At 57.5% G+C, this 12,117-nt stretch overlaps 2 protein-coding genes across 8 annotated transcripts in view; both read left to right on the top strand.

Annotated features, from left to right (window-relative positions):
- CORO7 (coronin 7) overlaps nucleotides 1-4,059 on the top strand; it is a 53,082-nt gene extending 49,023 nt beyond the window's left edge. For 3 of the 5 annotated variants that reach the window (XM_070779557.1, XM_070779560.1, XM_070779556.1), the window contains 6 exons: nucleotides 568-709; nucleotides 799-888; nucleotides 1,833-1,949; nucleotides 2,213-2,348; nucleotides 3,170-3,256; nucleotides 3,384-4,059. In XM_070779557.1, the coding sequence (XP_070635658.1) occupies nucleotides 568-709; nucleotides 799-888; nucleotides 1,833-1,949; nucleotides 2,213-2,348; nucleotides 3,170-3,256; nucleotides 3,384-3,565 (754 nt within the window). In that variant the 3' untranslated portion in view covers nucleotides 3,566-4,059. Of the gene's footprint in view, nucleotides 1-567; nucleotides 710-798; nucleotides 889-1,832; nucleotides 1,950-2,212; nucleotides 2,349-2,760; nucleotides 2,850-3,169; nucleotides 3,257-3,383 lie in introns of all 5 variants that reach the window. The other 2 variants (XM_070779559.1, XM_019987670.2) reach the window with 1 other exon arrangement.
- A 2,277-nt stretch (nucleotides 4,060-6,336) lies between these two features.
- Nucleotides 6,337-12,087, top strand: PAM16 (presequence translocase associated motor 16). 3 transcript variants are annotated; one of them, XM_070779562.1, is made up of 6 exons: nucleotides 6,381-6,486; nucleotides 8,477-8,692; nucleotides 10,235-10,319; nucleotides 11,111-11,247; nucleotides 11,582-11,647; nucleotides 11,929-12,087. In XM_070779562.1, exons 1-6 carry the CDS (start codon nucleotides 6,484-6,486, stop codon nucleotides 12,013-12,015), a joined length of 594 nt encoding a protein of 197 aa, XP_070635663.1. In that variant the 5' UTR covers nucleotides 6,381-6,483; the 3' UTR covers nucleotides 12,016-12,087. The 3 variants fall into 3 exon arrangements, with proteins under 3 accessions (XP_019843232.1, XP_070635663.1, XP_070635664.1); XM_070779563.1 differs by lacking the exon at nucleotides 6,381-6,486 and adding an exon at nucleotides 6,605-6,742; XM_019987673.2 differs by lacking the exon at nucleotides 8,477-8,692 and having other exon boundaries at nucleotides 6,337-6,486.
- The last annotated feature ends 30 nt before the right edge of the window (nucleotides 12,088-12,117 follow it).

Raw genomic sequence — 12,117 nt, 5'->3', positions numbered from 1 at the left:
TGAATGGATGGGTGGGTGGGTGGGTGGGTGGATGGATGGATGGATGGGTAGGTGGATGGATGGATGGTTGAGTGGATGGATGGGTAGATGGATAGATGGATGGGTAGATGGATAGATGGATGGTTGGATGGATGGTGGGGTGGATGGATGGGTGAATGGACGTGTGGATGAGAGGGAGAGAGATGGGGAGGAATCAACTGGGGGCCCAGAAGGATGAGATCTGTCCCAGGTGCGAGGAGCCCATTCCTGGTGGGGACCACAAAACAGAAACAAGCCTCCTGGAGAGGTCCAGGGGAGGGGCATTTTGTGCTCTGGGGGGAGGATCGGCGGGTGGGGGCCCTCCTAAGAGAGGTATCTCTGACCTGGGTCACAAAGGAACCGGTAACCACAGATCCGGAGGAGAGGGCAGTGGACTCTGGCTGGAACGGCCCAGAGGGTGTCAGCCTGGCTGGAGCAAGGGCCCTAGAGCAGGATGTTGGGGAAAAAAGCCCAGACATGCTGTGGAGTCCTTATCATGCCTGCCCCAGGCCCCTCCTGCTCTGAGGACCTGCTTCTGTTCTCTTGCAGCCGAAGCGAGCGCCAGCTCCTCCTGTACTCAGCCAAGGCCCTGGCTGGTGGCCCCTCCGCAGTGCTCGGGCTGGACGTGGCTCCCTCAACCCTGCTGCCCAGCTATGACCCAGACACCGGCCTGGTGCTGCTCACCGGCAAGGTGGGCCGGGGCGCACAGGCAGGGGCTTTGGGCAGGTATGGGGGGAAAGGCACCTGAAGCTAGCCGCTTCACTGCTGCCATACCCCTAGGGCGATACCCGTGTGTTCCTGTACGAGCTGCTCCCCGAGGCCCCCTTCTTCCTGGAGTGCAACAGCTTCACATCGCCCGATCCCCACAAGGTGAGCCAGCGCGCGGACTCCGGGTCGTCCCCAGGTAGGACCGCGGGCTCTCCGCCCCCTAGTGGCCTTGTGGGCAAACTGCACAGGCCCATGGGACCCGCGGGTCGCCGGGCACCGGCTGGCAGGGTGTGCCCGGCAGCCTCAGGACCTGGTTGTTAAACTCACCCATTACTGAAAATTAAACTACGTAAGGTTAAGTTTTATGAACCCACAAATAAGTTGCATTAAAGACCAAGGCAGGGACTTCCCTGGTAGTCAGGTGGTTAAAGCTCGGTGCTCCCAACGCAGAGAGCACAAGTTCAATCCCTGGTCAGGGGACTAAGATCTCACATGCCAAGACAATAAAAATTTTAAAAAAAATAAAAAAATAAAAAAAAATAAAGACCAAGGCAATAGATACTTAATTTATCACTTTGCAGTTATTTTATTTGACTTCACTGTTATTTGTGCTGTTGAGGTTACTTAATCTGTGGGCCCTTGTCTGCCAGGGATCTACCACGAGCTGTTACAGCACTTCTCTTCCTGTATCTGCATTCCCCCAGTCACATTGTCGGCGTGAAGTTGGCCAGGCGGGCAGTTTTTACACCATAGAACTAGGCAAATGCTACAAACCAGGACATTGTTCCTCCCAAGAGCTAGTTTTTAAACATTACACCACCATCCAGGGCTAGGCCTTCTCCTGGAGGTCCTAAGTGAGGGGTACTGGGGGTCCGGGTGTCAGCGAACTCTGGACTCTAGCGTCAGCTGTGGCTCAGCTGGTAATCAATCTGCCTGCAGTGTGGGAGACCTGGGTTCAATCCCTGGGTTGGAAAGATCCCCTGGAGACGGAAAGGCTACCCACTCCAGTATTCTGGACTGGAGAATTCCATGAACTCTACAGTCCATGGGGTCGCAAAGAGTCGGACACGACTGAGTGACTTTCTCACACTCCCCTGCCACCCCAGGGATTCATCCTCCTGCCTAAGACAGAGTGTGACGTGCGGGAGGTGGAGTTCGCCCGATGCCTGCGACTTCGCCAGACCTCCCTGGAGCCTGTCGCCTTCCGGCTGCCCCGAGTCAGGGTGAGTTGGGGATGCAGCATGGTAACGCCCAGCCCTCCCCGGCCCCTGTTAGGGGCTTTGGGGCCTGGCTGGTCTTGTCACCAGACTGCCCCACCCACTGCTCTGTGGGGCATCTGCGCGCCTTACTCTGCTGACATTCTGAGCCCCGTAGAAACCTCAGATTGGGGTCCTGGGTCTCGCCATGCCCGCCTGCCCAGTGGAGGCCTGTGTGCTCTGGGCCTCTGCTCAGTGCCTCAGAGCATCCCCTTCCTCCGTCGCTGCAGAAAGAATTCTTCCAGGACGACGTGTTCCCCGACACCACCGTGAGCTGGGAGCCGGCACTCAGTGCTGAGGCCTGGCTGGGAGGTGCTAATGGGACGCCTCGGCTTCTCAGCCTGCAGCCCCCCGGCATGACCCCAGGTAGGAAGAGGGCCTGGGCGATGGGGGAGGGGAGGACGAAGGGAAGCAGGTGGGGGTTGGAGAAAGGGGCAGAAGGTCCAAGTCTGACCCTCCACCCCTGCTGGCACTCAGGAAGCTCTAGCGTTCCTGGGGACAGGTGGTTATACTTTGGACTTGGTCTCTGAGCCCCTAGAGGGTAGGGCCCAGGGTCTGTGTTTCTGTCAGAAGCCCCCCACCCCACATATGCATGAGCACATGCACACAGCCTGGTGCCGAGGGCAGGCCACGTGAACCGAGGGTTGAGTAGCTGTAAGTGCCACCTCTGGATTCTGTGCCACGGAATCCTACGGGCTGGAACCCAGGGGTTGAACCAGGAAGCCTGGTCCCAAGGGGCCTCTCTCCTGCCTGATGCTTGTCCTTGGTCCCGCCCCAGTGAGCCAGGCCCCCCGTGAAGCCCCTGCCCGGCGGGCCCCCTCCTCAGTCTACCTGGAGGAGAAGTCAGACCAGCAGAAGAAAGAAGAGGTAGGCAGGGAGAGGGCTGGCTGCAGGGGGGGAAGAGGTCCTGGCTGCACATGGCGCAGCCTTTCAGCTCTCTAGTCCAACCCCGAGTGGGCCAGGAGCTGGTGTCGCCCATCTGTTAGTTGGACAGCTTGATGGGGAGGTCTTCCAAAATTCTGAAACTGACCGTCGTAGCGGGGTGGGGCTCAGGAAGCCAGGGAAGGGCAGGGAGAGGCCCTACCCTGGCCTGGCCTGGCCCGGCCCAACCCAACCAGACCCAAGTGCACTTGGGACCTCCGTATGCAGAGACCATCATTCACTTCCCACCTCCACCCCATCCCCAGCTGCTGAGTGCCATGGTGGCGAAGCTGGGGAACCGGGAGGACCCGCTCCCACAGGACTCCTTCGAAGGCGTGGACGAGGACGAGTGGGTGAGTGGACCGGTTGGGGGCCAGCATCCTCTCCCATCCCTCCCCGACTCACGCCTGCAGCCTGCTCGCCCACCCCCGCCTCCCGGGCCCTCCCAACTCCACCCTGCTTCTTGGTTCATTTCCCCAGGACTAGCCTGCGCACCAGCCTGCACACCAGCCGCCTCTAGCCTCGCCCTCCACTGCCGCCTCCAGGAAAGCCTGGTGCCCCCGCGCACCTCACGTCTCTCCCTCAAACTGGAAGCCACCTCCTGGCCCTGGCACACCTCATTCCAGAAGCCCCATCTGTCAGTTGACTCAAACTTCCTTTGAGTGTTGGGCATTTCCACAGCCTCTGGGCCCTGCTGCAGTCTCCATGGATTGTCCGCATCTCTGCTCTTTCTGGGACTGGGCGCTTCTCCTCACTGCCTGCTAGCATGCGGAGCCAGGGGCATAGGGGTGGGGTGGAGTGAGGGCTCAGGGGCATGTCCCTGGGCAGGCGCTAGGCTCCCTGTCCCCCCTTCCTCTGACCTGGGCTGGTCCCAGCTTGGGCTGGCTTCGCTCAGCACCTTCAGTTATCACATGCCATCCCATCTTGCCTGCTGCCCCAGTTCCGGTCAAGGGTCTAGGGGGCTGGCCCCCACCTGGCCATTTGGAGCAGCTCCAGCCTCAGGGGCCTGGGATCAGTCACCCTGCTCCCCAAACTTGAAGCCAGGAGAAATGGGTGTCACAGAGCTAATAGCCCAATTAAAGGGGGTGTGAGCCCCGCAGGGACTGGCCTGCACGTGTCCTGGATGTTTTCAACAATTAAACTTTTCTAAGCTGGCCACCCTGGTGCCACTGTGGTCTCTGAGCCGGCTGGAAGGGGGAGGGGACAGCGGTAAGGGTGACGGTAGTCTGGCCCTGGGCTCCACCTGGTCCCAGGCCTCATTCTGCTCCTGCTGGGAGTTCATTCATTCATCCGATACACGGGTACCTGGCCAGGTTCTCTCTGGATGGCAGCTCCGGTCATGAACCGGAGAGACAAGGCTTTTCAAGGCACTTGGCACAGTTTTAGTAGGCAGAGGGGAGCCAGACTATGCTCGAGTTTGCAGATAGACAGTGTGCAGAGAACTGTGAAGTAGATAAACTTCATGAAAGGGAGCCCCTGGGATGCAGGGGGAGACCGTGGTCAGGGTCTGAGAAGTGATGAAGCTAAGAGATAAGACCTAAGGGTCACAGAGCCCTGGAGAGAGCCCTGAGAAGAACGTTTCAGATGAAAGGAAGGGCGCTGAGAAAAGACTGCATTTGGAGACACAGAGGAAAAGAAAGAAGGGTGGTGGTCCAGAACACGGTAGGAGGCAGCCGGACTCTTGTTCATTCAACAGGGAATGAAGGACTTCCCTGCTGGCCCAGTGGTTAGAAATCCATCTGTCAATGCAGGGGACATGGGTTCCATCCCTGGTTGAGAAGATTCCACGTGCCGTGGAGCAACTAAGCCCATGCATCACAACTGCTGAGCCCACGCTCCAGAGCCCATGCTCTGCAGCAGGAGAGTAGCTCTGCTCACCCAAACTAGAGAAAACCTGCGTGCGGCACGAAAGACCCAGTACAGTCGAAAATAAAATTTTTTTTAAAAAGCCACTCTTCCAGGTGTTGATGTCCAAGAGTAGAGAAAAGGAGAAAAGAGGTCTTGCCCACCAGGAATCCACATTCTAGTGGGAGGGAACAGATAAATGGTATAATTTGATAGAATGTGATAGGAGTTTCAGGGAAAAAAAAAAATAGGGATCAAGAACGGAGGTTTAAACCAGACACATGCGTGCATGTTGAGTCGCTTCAGTCGTGTCCAACTCTTTGCAACCCTATAGACTGTAGCCCACCAGACTCCTCTGTCCATGGGATTCTCCAGGTAAGAATACTAGAGCAGGTTACTATTTCCTTCTCCAGAGGATATTCCCACCCAGGGATCAAAGCCACCTTGCTTACATCTCCTGCATTGGCAGGTGGGTCCTTTACCACTAGCACCACCTGGGAAACCCATATAGTATGATTCCATTTCTGTAAAACACCCAGAAGAGACCTTCATAGACAGAGGAGGCAGTGAGTGGTTACCAGGGACTAGGGGAGGGGGAAATAGGTAGTGACTGCTCATGAGTGTGGAGTTTTAAGCAGGGAATGAAAATGTTCTGGAACTAGTGGAGATGGTTGCAAACTGTGAGTATACTAAAAAGCATTGAATTGTGAATTTCGAAGGGGCGAATTGTGTGGGGTGTGAATTATCTCCCAATAAAGCTGGTAGTAGAAAAACAAAGAGGAACTTTCACTCCACCGTTTACACTGCCAAGGCCATGGGTTCAATCCCTGGTGGGGAACTAAGGTCCCCTAGGCTGTGTGATGCAACCGAAAATTTTTGAAAAAGCAAAGGAATGGAGTACAAGTTGCAGCCCTGGTAGGGGGTCAAGGTGGCCTCGCTGAGAAGGTGACATTGGAACAGACTTGGAGGAGTGAGAAGAGCCCTCCTTCCTAGACAGAAGGAACCTGGAATGAAACCAATTTTTCTTTTTTCTTAACTACTAGTTATTTTTTTATATAATTTATTAATTTATTTATTTGGCTGTGTTGGGTCTTAGTTGCAGCACGTGGGATCTTTGTTGTCATGAGGGTTCAGCAGTTGTTGCCTGGGCCTAGTTGCCCCTGTGGCATGTGGGATCTTAGGTCCTGGACTGGGGGATCAAACCCGTGTCCACTGTGCTGCAAGGTGGATTCCTAACCATTGGACCACCAGGGATGTCCCTGAAGCCTTTTTTGAAGTTTTCCTGTCTTAAATATTGGTGAGAATTTAGCATCTTACTCCTTATCACGTTTGTGAAATGTATGTTTATTCTATGTCTTTAAGTCCCAAATACTTTGGCAAAATGTAGGGAAGAAGTATCTGCCCCCCCGCCCCAGATAGAACAGGCGTTATTCTTTGTTTCTAGAACCCCAGGGTAGTCACGGGGCCTACGGTGTCCGGTGTCCTGTGTCCTAAGCCTCAGGAGGTTTCCCCAGCGTCTGAGGCTGAGGCAGGCCCCGCCCACGGCCCCACCTACAGGCCTTAGGTCTCCGCCCACAGACCTTAGGTCTCCGCCTACGCCCCGCGCGCCTATGGAGCAACGCGCATGCCCGGCGCATGCGCTCTTCTCAGGCTTCCTTGACCTTTGACCCGCCGGCCGCCCTTGAGCCGGGGCCGCGGGGCCAGGAAGTCGGACCCCCGAACCTGAGTGGTCGCCATGGTGAGCCCGGAGGAGGGGGCAAGAGGCCGTTTCGAGTCCGGGGGCGGGGGCCGGGTCTAGGAGCTCCGGCCGGGCTGCGGGCGCCGCTCGCCCCGCTGTATGCCCGGCGGGAAGCCGGGACTAGGCGGGAGTCGCCACCGGGCGCCCTGCTGCGGGCGCTGGCGACCTCGGGGCCCGAGGAAGAGCCATCTGTCTGGAGAGCGGGGCGGGCCAGGGAATACCAAGCAGATGCGGTCGCCGCGTGCACCAGCCTTGTGTAGGGGTCCTTGTTCGATTCCCGAGCTAGTTGATGGTGTTGCCCCATTATTCCCATTTGAAAGCTGGTTAATTGGGCTCCAGGACTTTTCACGAGCAAGTGGCAGAAGTGGGACTTGAGCCTGCGACACCGATAATTGAGCGTATCTGCGGTATCATCCCGAGCCAGCCCACAGATCTGGGCCACCCTAGCAGAGTCAGGTCACCTGGGGACCTTTAACAGTGCAGAGTCCTGAGATCTGTCCCCTGATAGAGGATTGTTCCCCAAGTTATTGAGGCAGTGGGTTTGAGGAAGCACTTATTAATTGATCGTGAGAGCTTTCTAGTGCCAGGCCCGGAGCCCTGGGGCTTATGTAGATTCTCATTTAATTCTTAAGCATATGCCCTCATTGTCCCTGTCTTCCAGGTAAACAACCTGGAGCTCAGAGAGTCTGACTTCTCCAGGGTCTCTCGTCCTGGTTTTAACTGATACTACACACTTAGTGGTTGTTCTTGTCTTGTAATAGTCACTGCCATTTTCTGAGGACCACTCCCCACTACCCCCCCAACTGGGTCCCTCACAGATGTTCCTGCACGTGACTCAGTCAGCCTTGAGGGACCGAGTAAAACGTGGCCCCCAAGGAGTTTGTACCTTAAAAGAGAAAACCAACGAATCCATAAAATAGGACAATATATTAATGGGAAAAGAAAGACAGTGCAGGATGGGTTGGTAGAAATGGGGGGAGCCTGGGAAGGTTTCACTCCAGGAAATGGGGGTGATGTGAGTTTTGTCTTTATTTTTGGTGGTGGCACGTGGGATCTCAGTTCCCTGACCAGGGATTGAACCTGTAACCCCCTGCATTGGAAGCATGGTGTCTTAACCACTGGACAACCAGCTGTGTCCAAGCCAAATCTTGAAGGATGTTGGGGTTTGACAATATTGGCATAGGAAGGAGGGTATTCAGTGGGTTAGTAGGTATGGAGTTTGTTGGGGATAGGATAATGAAAATGCTACGTGCAGCTCAGTGAATATCCTAAAAAGTGCTGAACTGTGCACTTGAGAACAGTGACCCGAGGTGTATGAATTCAGAGTTACCGAGACTGTGGAGTAAGGAAGTAGGGGAACTGATCTTGGAGTCAGGGAGTAAAGGGCGTGGCTGTAGTGTGTGGGGTGGAGAGTGGTGAGGGAAGATAAAACCAGAAAAGTCCTTTGTAACTAGATGGAGCTGGGGAGTGGACTGTATTGGCTGCAGCAGCAACAGAAGTGGGGAATTGTGTGTGTGTGTGTGTGTGTCTGTTGTGGGAAGGCCAGAGCCCTCCTTCAGCAGAGGGAGGCATTGGGAAGCCCTGTCAAGGGTCGCATTCATTCAAATATGTATTGGGCACCCACTGGTGCCCACCATAGCCCAGACCCTGGATGTGCCCTGGAAGATGTGATGGTCTTGGTCCTGACCTCCTCCTGCCTGGTTGTGATGCCCGCAGCTGTTTGCAGGCGCCCTGGGCAAAGACAGCCTCCTTTCTATCCCGGTGTGTCCTTGACAAGAGGGTGGGTCCATGCTGGCTCGGCTCACCAGCCCAAGGAACTGTGCCGTGAAGGGAGCTTTGCACATCAGTCTGTCCGGGTCCAGGTTCCCTTCTTGATGCACTTGACGTGGGACAAAGCATGTTCCCAAGTGCTCCCCAGCCCCCAACGCCACCTGCGGTCCTTTGCCAGCTGCAGGGCTCTGGTCCCATGTTGGGCTGTGTTGTTCCCCAGACAGGGCAGTGCAGGCGTGTGGTGATGCAGGCTCTCAAGTGTGGCAGCAGGAGGGGAGGTCCGAGGCCTGATGGGAGTTCCTGGCCAAGGGAACCCTCGGAACCACTGGCAGGCCTGTTAGCCTCTCTGTCCCTCAGGCAGGACCAGCTGTCCATCTCAGAGCCTCCTGCCCCACGTGGGAGAGGCTTCAGGCAAGCCGGAGTTGGGGGAAGCCAGGTGAGACTCTCCGACCGGAAGCGCATCCTCCTGGGCCTTTTCACCTCAGCACTTGCAGCCTCGCCCCCCCCTCTGACCACTGGCGAGTCTTCACAGAGCTTTGCCTTCTGGTGTGAAACATGGGGCTTGTGAAATCCAAACTCACCTCTCCTTTGGCCCAGAACCACACCCACCTCACCCATCAGGGAGGCCCAGCAAGGCCAATTCTGGAATCCGGGTTCCGTTGGAATCTGACAAGCCCGTCTTGAGCCTCTGAGTTGGGTCCTGCCCTTTTGTTCGGTTGCGCTCCCTGCCGACCCTACGTGAAGTGGGCAGCCTGGGGACACCACAGCTGAGAGCACAGGCTGTGGGTTTTCTGCCCATCTTCCTCCTGGGTGCCAGCTATGTGTCCTCAGGTTGGTCACTAAACTCTGTGTTTGCGTGTCTCAAGCTGTCGGGATCAGATGGCACAATAAAATGTGTCCGTCACAGCGCTCGACACCCTGGCTAAGTTCTTGTTGGACACCAACACTTGGAGGCGCCACGTGATCCGTGGTGACCTGCAGCAAGCATTCGCCAGAATCCTTCATGCACATGTGTGTACCATTTCACACACGTGCTGTCTGTTATCCCTAGTCATAGTAAGGTCTGTAGGTTTCCTGTCTCAGCCACCCTACTCGTCTCGCCTCCCAAGTCCCCCAGGCTCTTGGCTGCTCCCAGTCATCCCTTATACTCTCTTAGTCTGGGCTTCCCCCGGTCCCTCTGCCTGAAAAAGCCCCCGTGTAACCATCATGATCCTACTTGCCCAGGAGAAGTGCCCTCACCCCCCAGAGTCCCCACGTCCTTCCTGAGGGCTCCCCTCCCTCCGTTGACCGTGTACACCTCTGGTCCTGCTTGATGCCCCACTCGCCTCCGTGGGGCACTGGACTACGTGGTCTCAGAGTGGAAGCCTCTCTGAGACCACGTGGTCCAGTGCCCCACGGAGGCAGTGGGGGGATTCCCGCAGGGCTGGGTCCTGTGTGTCTGATGCCCTGGCACTGACTCAGGCGGGGTTTGAGTGAAGCGGTGAGCCAGTGGAGGAACGGGGGCCTAGGGTGGAGGGCATTTTGCTCTCTTGTTGTGTTGAATGGAATGGACTTGAATAACGTGGGGAGAATCAGAATGGCCCTGCATCTCACCACCAGCAGATGAAGGCTGGACCCGCCAAGCTCAGATGCAGAGCTGGCGGTGAGTCCGGGACCAACCCCAAGTTCTGGCTCCCAGGCCACGTTGCCTTCACTCCTGTCCGCCTTGTCCGAAGGCTGAGAGAGAGCCCCATCTCCCTCGGGGGGACTCTTTCGGGTACCTGCCCCCCAAAACTCAAGACTGCTCTCCTGTGAGCCTCCGATGCCTCCCAGAGCAGAATCTTGTATCAGGCGCTGGGAGGAAGTGGCCTGTGGCCGCCGCGCTGGGGTCCCTCGCCTCAGCCTTCCAACAGCCTTGCCACTTGGCCAGCACCTCCAGGACTCATCTCCGGGGCCCTGAGAATGCAGTCCACTTACCAGGTGCCTTCTTTGCCCACAGGCCAAGTACCTGGCCCAGATCATTGTGATGGGTGCGCAGGTGGTGGGCAGGGCCTTTGCCCGGGCCCTGCGGCAGGAGTTTGCAGGTAAGCTTGGGTTCCTTCTCCCTGTGCTGGGAGATCCTGCTTGGGTCAGATTTTCCCTGTAGCTGTGGGCCCCTTCCTCACGCTGGGCCACCTGTGAATGCAGGGACCCCTTGTGGGCTGGGTTCTGGCAGCTTGGGTAGCCTGGGACACTTCTTCTCGGGGGCAGTGCTTGATCTTGGGACATTCCCAGAGAAGGGAGACCTGATTGACACGATCATCCGGCCAGAAGTGGGCACACTGGCCGGCCTGCCTGCCTGTTTTTGCAAATAAAGTTTTATTGGAACAGTCAGCCAGCGTCCAGTAATTGCAACACAGACTAATTGACCTGCAGAATCTAAAACATATTCACTGACGCTTTAAGGAAAAGTGTACTGGCTCCTGAATCGAGAGGTCACCCAAGGCGGCCTGCTTCAGTGGCCTCGGTGACCACAGGGCAGCCGGGTCTCATCTGGGCTGCCACCCCTGCCCACAGCCTCACTCTGCTCCCCTAGCAGCCTAAGCTCCCCGACTTGCTGCGTGCCCGGGGTGAGAGGGTGGGGAAGACGAGGGACAGGGTCATCTCCTGGTCTAGGCTGGAGACCTGATGCCGGGTTTGACCAGCCCCTGCCCCGTCCTCTGGTGGGGAAAACCTGTCCTCACTTGCCTACCCACCCCTGGCGCCCCAAAATCCCCTCCTGGAGGACATGCCCCCTGGCCCTGCTCATCTCCCGTACCCCCTGGCGGGGATGAGCTGCTCCCCAGGGCAGCCCTGGGCCGCTGGGAGCTGGGCGCTCACCCACGTATTCACACAGCCAGCCGAGCAGCGGCGGACGCCCGGGGACGCGCAGGACACCAGTCTGCGGCCGCCTCCAACCTCTCAGGCCTCAGCCTCCAGGAGGCACAGCAGATTCTCAACGTCTCCAAGCTGAGCCCCGAGGAGATCCAGAAGGTAAGGCCCCCCCGGCCGGCTCGGAGATAAGCCGCCCATAAATGGGGAGAGGGTGGCAGGTTGCCAGCTGGTCGGGGGAGGGGAGGGGGCAGGAGTGGGGGCCCTGAGCATGGCCGGCTGGGACTCGAGGAGGCCGCCGTCATTTGTCGGTGTGCAGGCCGCAGAGGCGGAGGCACAGGCCTTGTCTCATGGGCGCCTGTCCGCTTCTCCGCCCCTTAGTGGCTCCCAGCGTTGGAGCGCTCTGAGGGGCGAGCCCTTTCGCTTTCCTTCTTTGTCATCTCCTAGCTTCCCCCGCTTCTGTAACCAGGGACTCACCGTCTCCCCTCCTCTGCAGAACTACGAACACCTATTCAAGGTGAACGATAAATCCGTGGGTGGCTCCTTCTACCTGCAGTCAAAGGTGAGCGCGGGCAGGGTGGGCCGGGGCATCCCTCACTCCTGGGCGGTTCAGAGCTTGGCAGGAGAAGGGTGCCCAGGGCTCAGGGGGCCCCCTGAACTGCCTGGGCCCTGTGTCACCCTGGATGGTGGCCCCCAGCAGCCATGGCCTCGAAGAGCCCGGACTGCTAGCTGGCGGGGTGCTGGAACCAGCTCCCTGACCTGCCCACAGCCCTCCAGGAAGCCAAAGCAGGACCTGGGGAGGGAGGGGGCGCCCAGCCTAACTGTTTGTGACCCCCTCCCCAGGTGGTCCGAGCGAAGGAGCGTCTTGAGGAGGAACTCAGAATCCAGGCCCAGGAGGACAGGGAGAGACAGCAGCCGCCCAAAACGTGACCGCTTGGTTCCTCCCGCCCACCCGCCCGCCCGCCTCTAATTTATAGCTCAGTAATAAATGTCTTTTCCGCATTTCTTGAGTATGCATGTCCAGATTCCAGA

Source organism: Bos indicus, chromosome 25 (assembly GCF_029378745.1).
Source record: "Bos indicus isolate NIAB-ARS_2022 breed Sahiwal x Tharparkar chromosome 25, NIAB-ARS_B.indTharparkar_mat_pri_1.0, whole genome shotgun sequence".
In the NCBI taxonomy this organism is placed as follows: domain Eukaryota; kingdom Metazoa; phylum Chordata; class Mammalia; order Artiodactyla; family Bovidae; genus Bos; species Bos indicus.
This window is presented reverse-complemented; position numbering and strand designations above follow the sequence as displayed.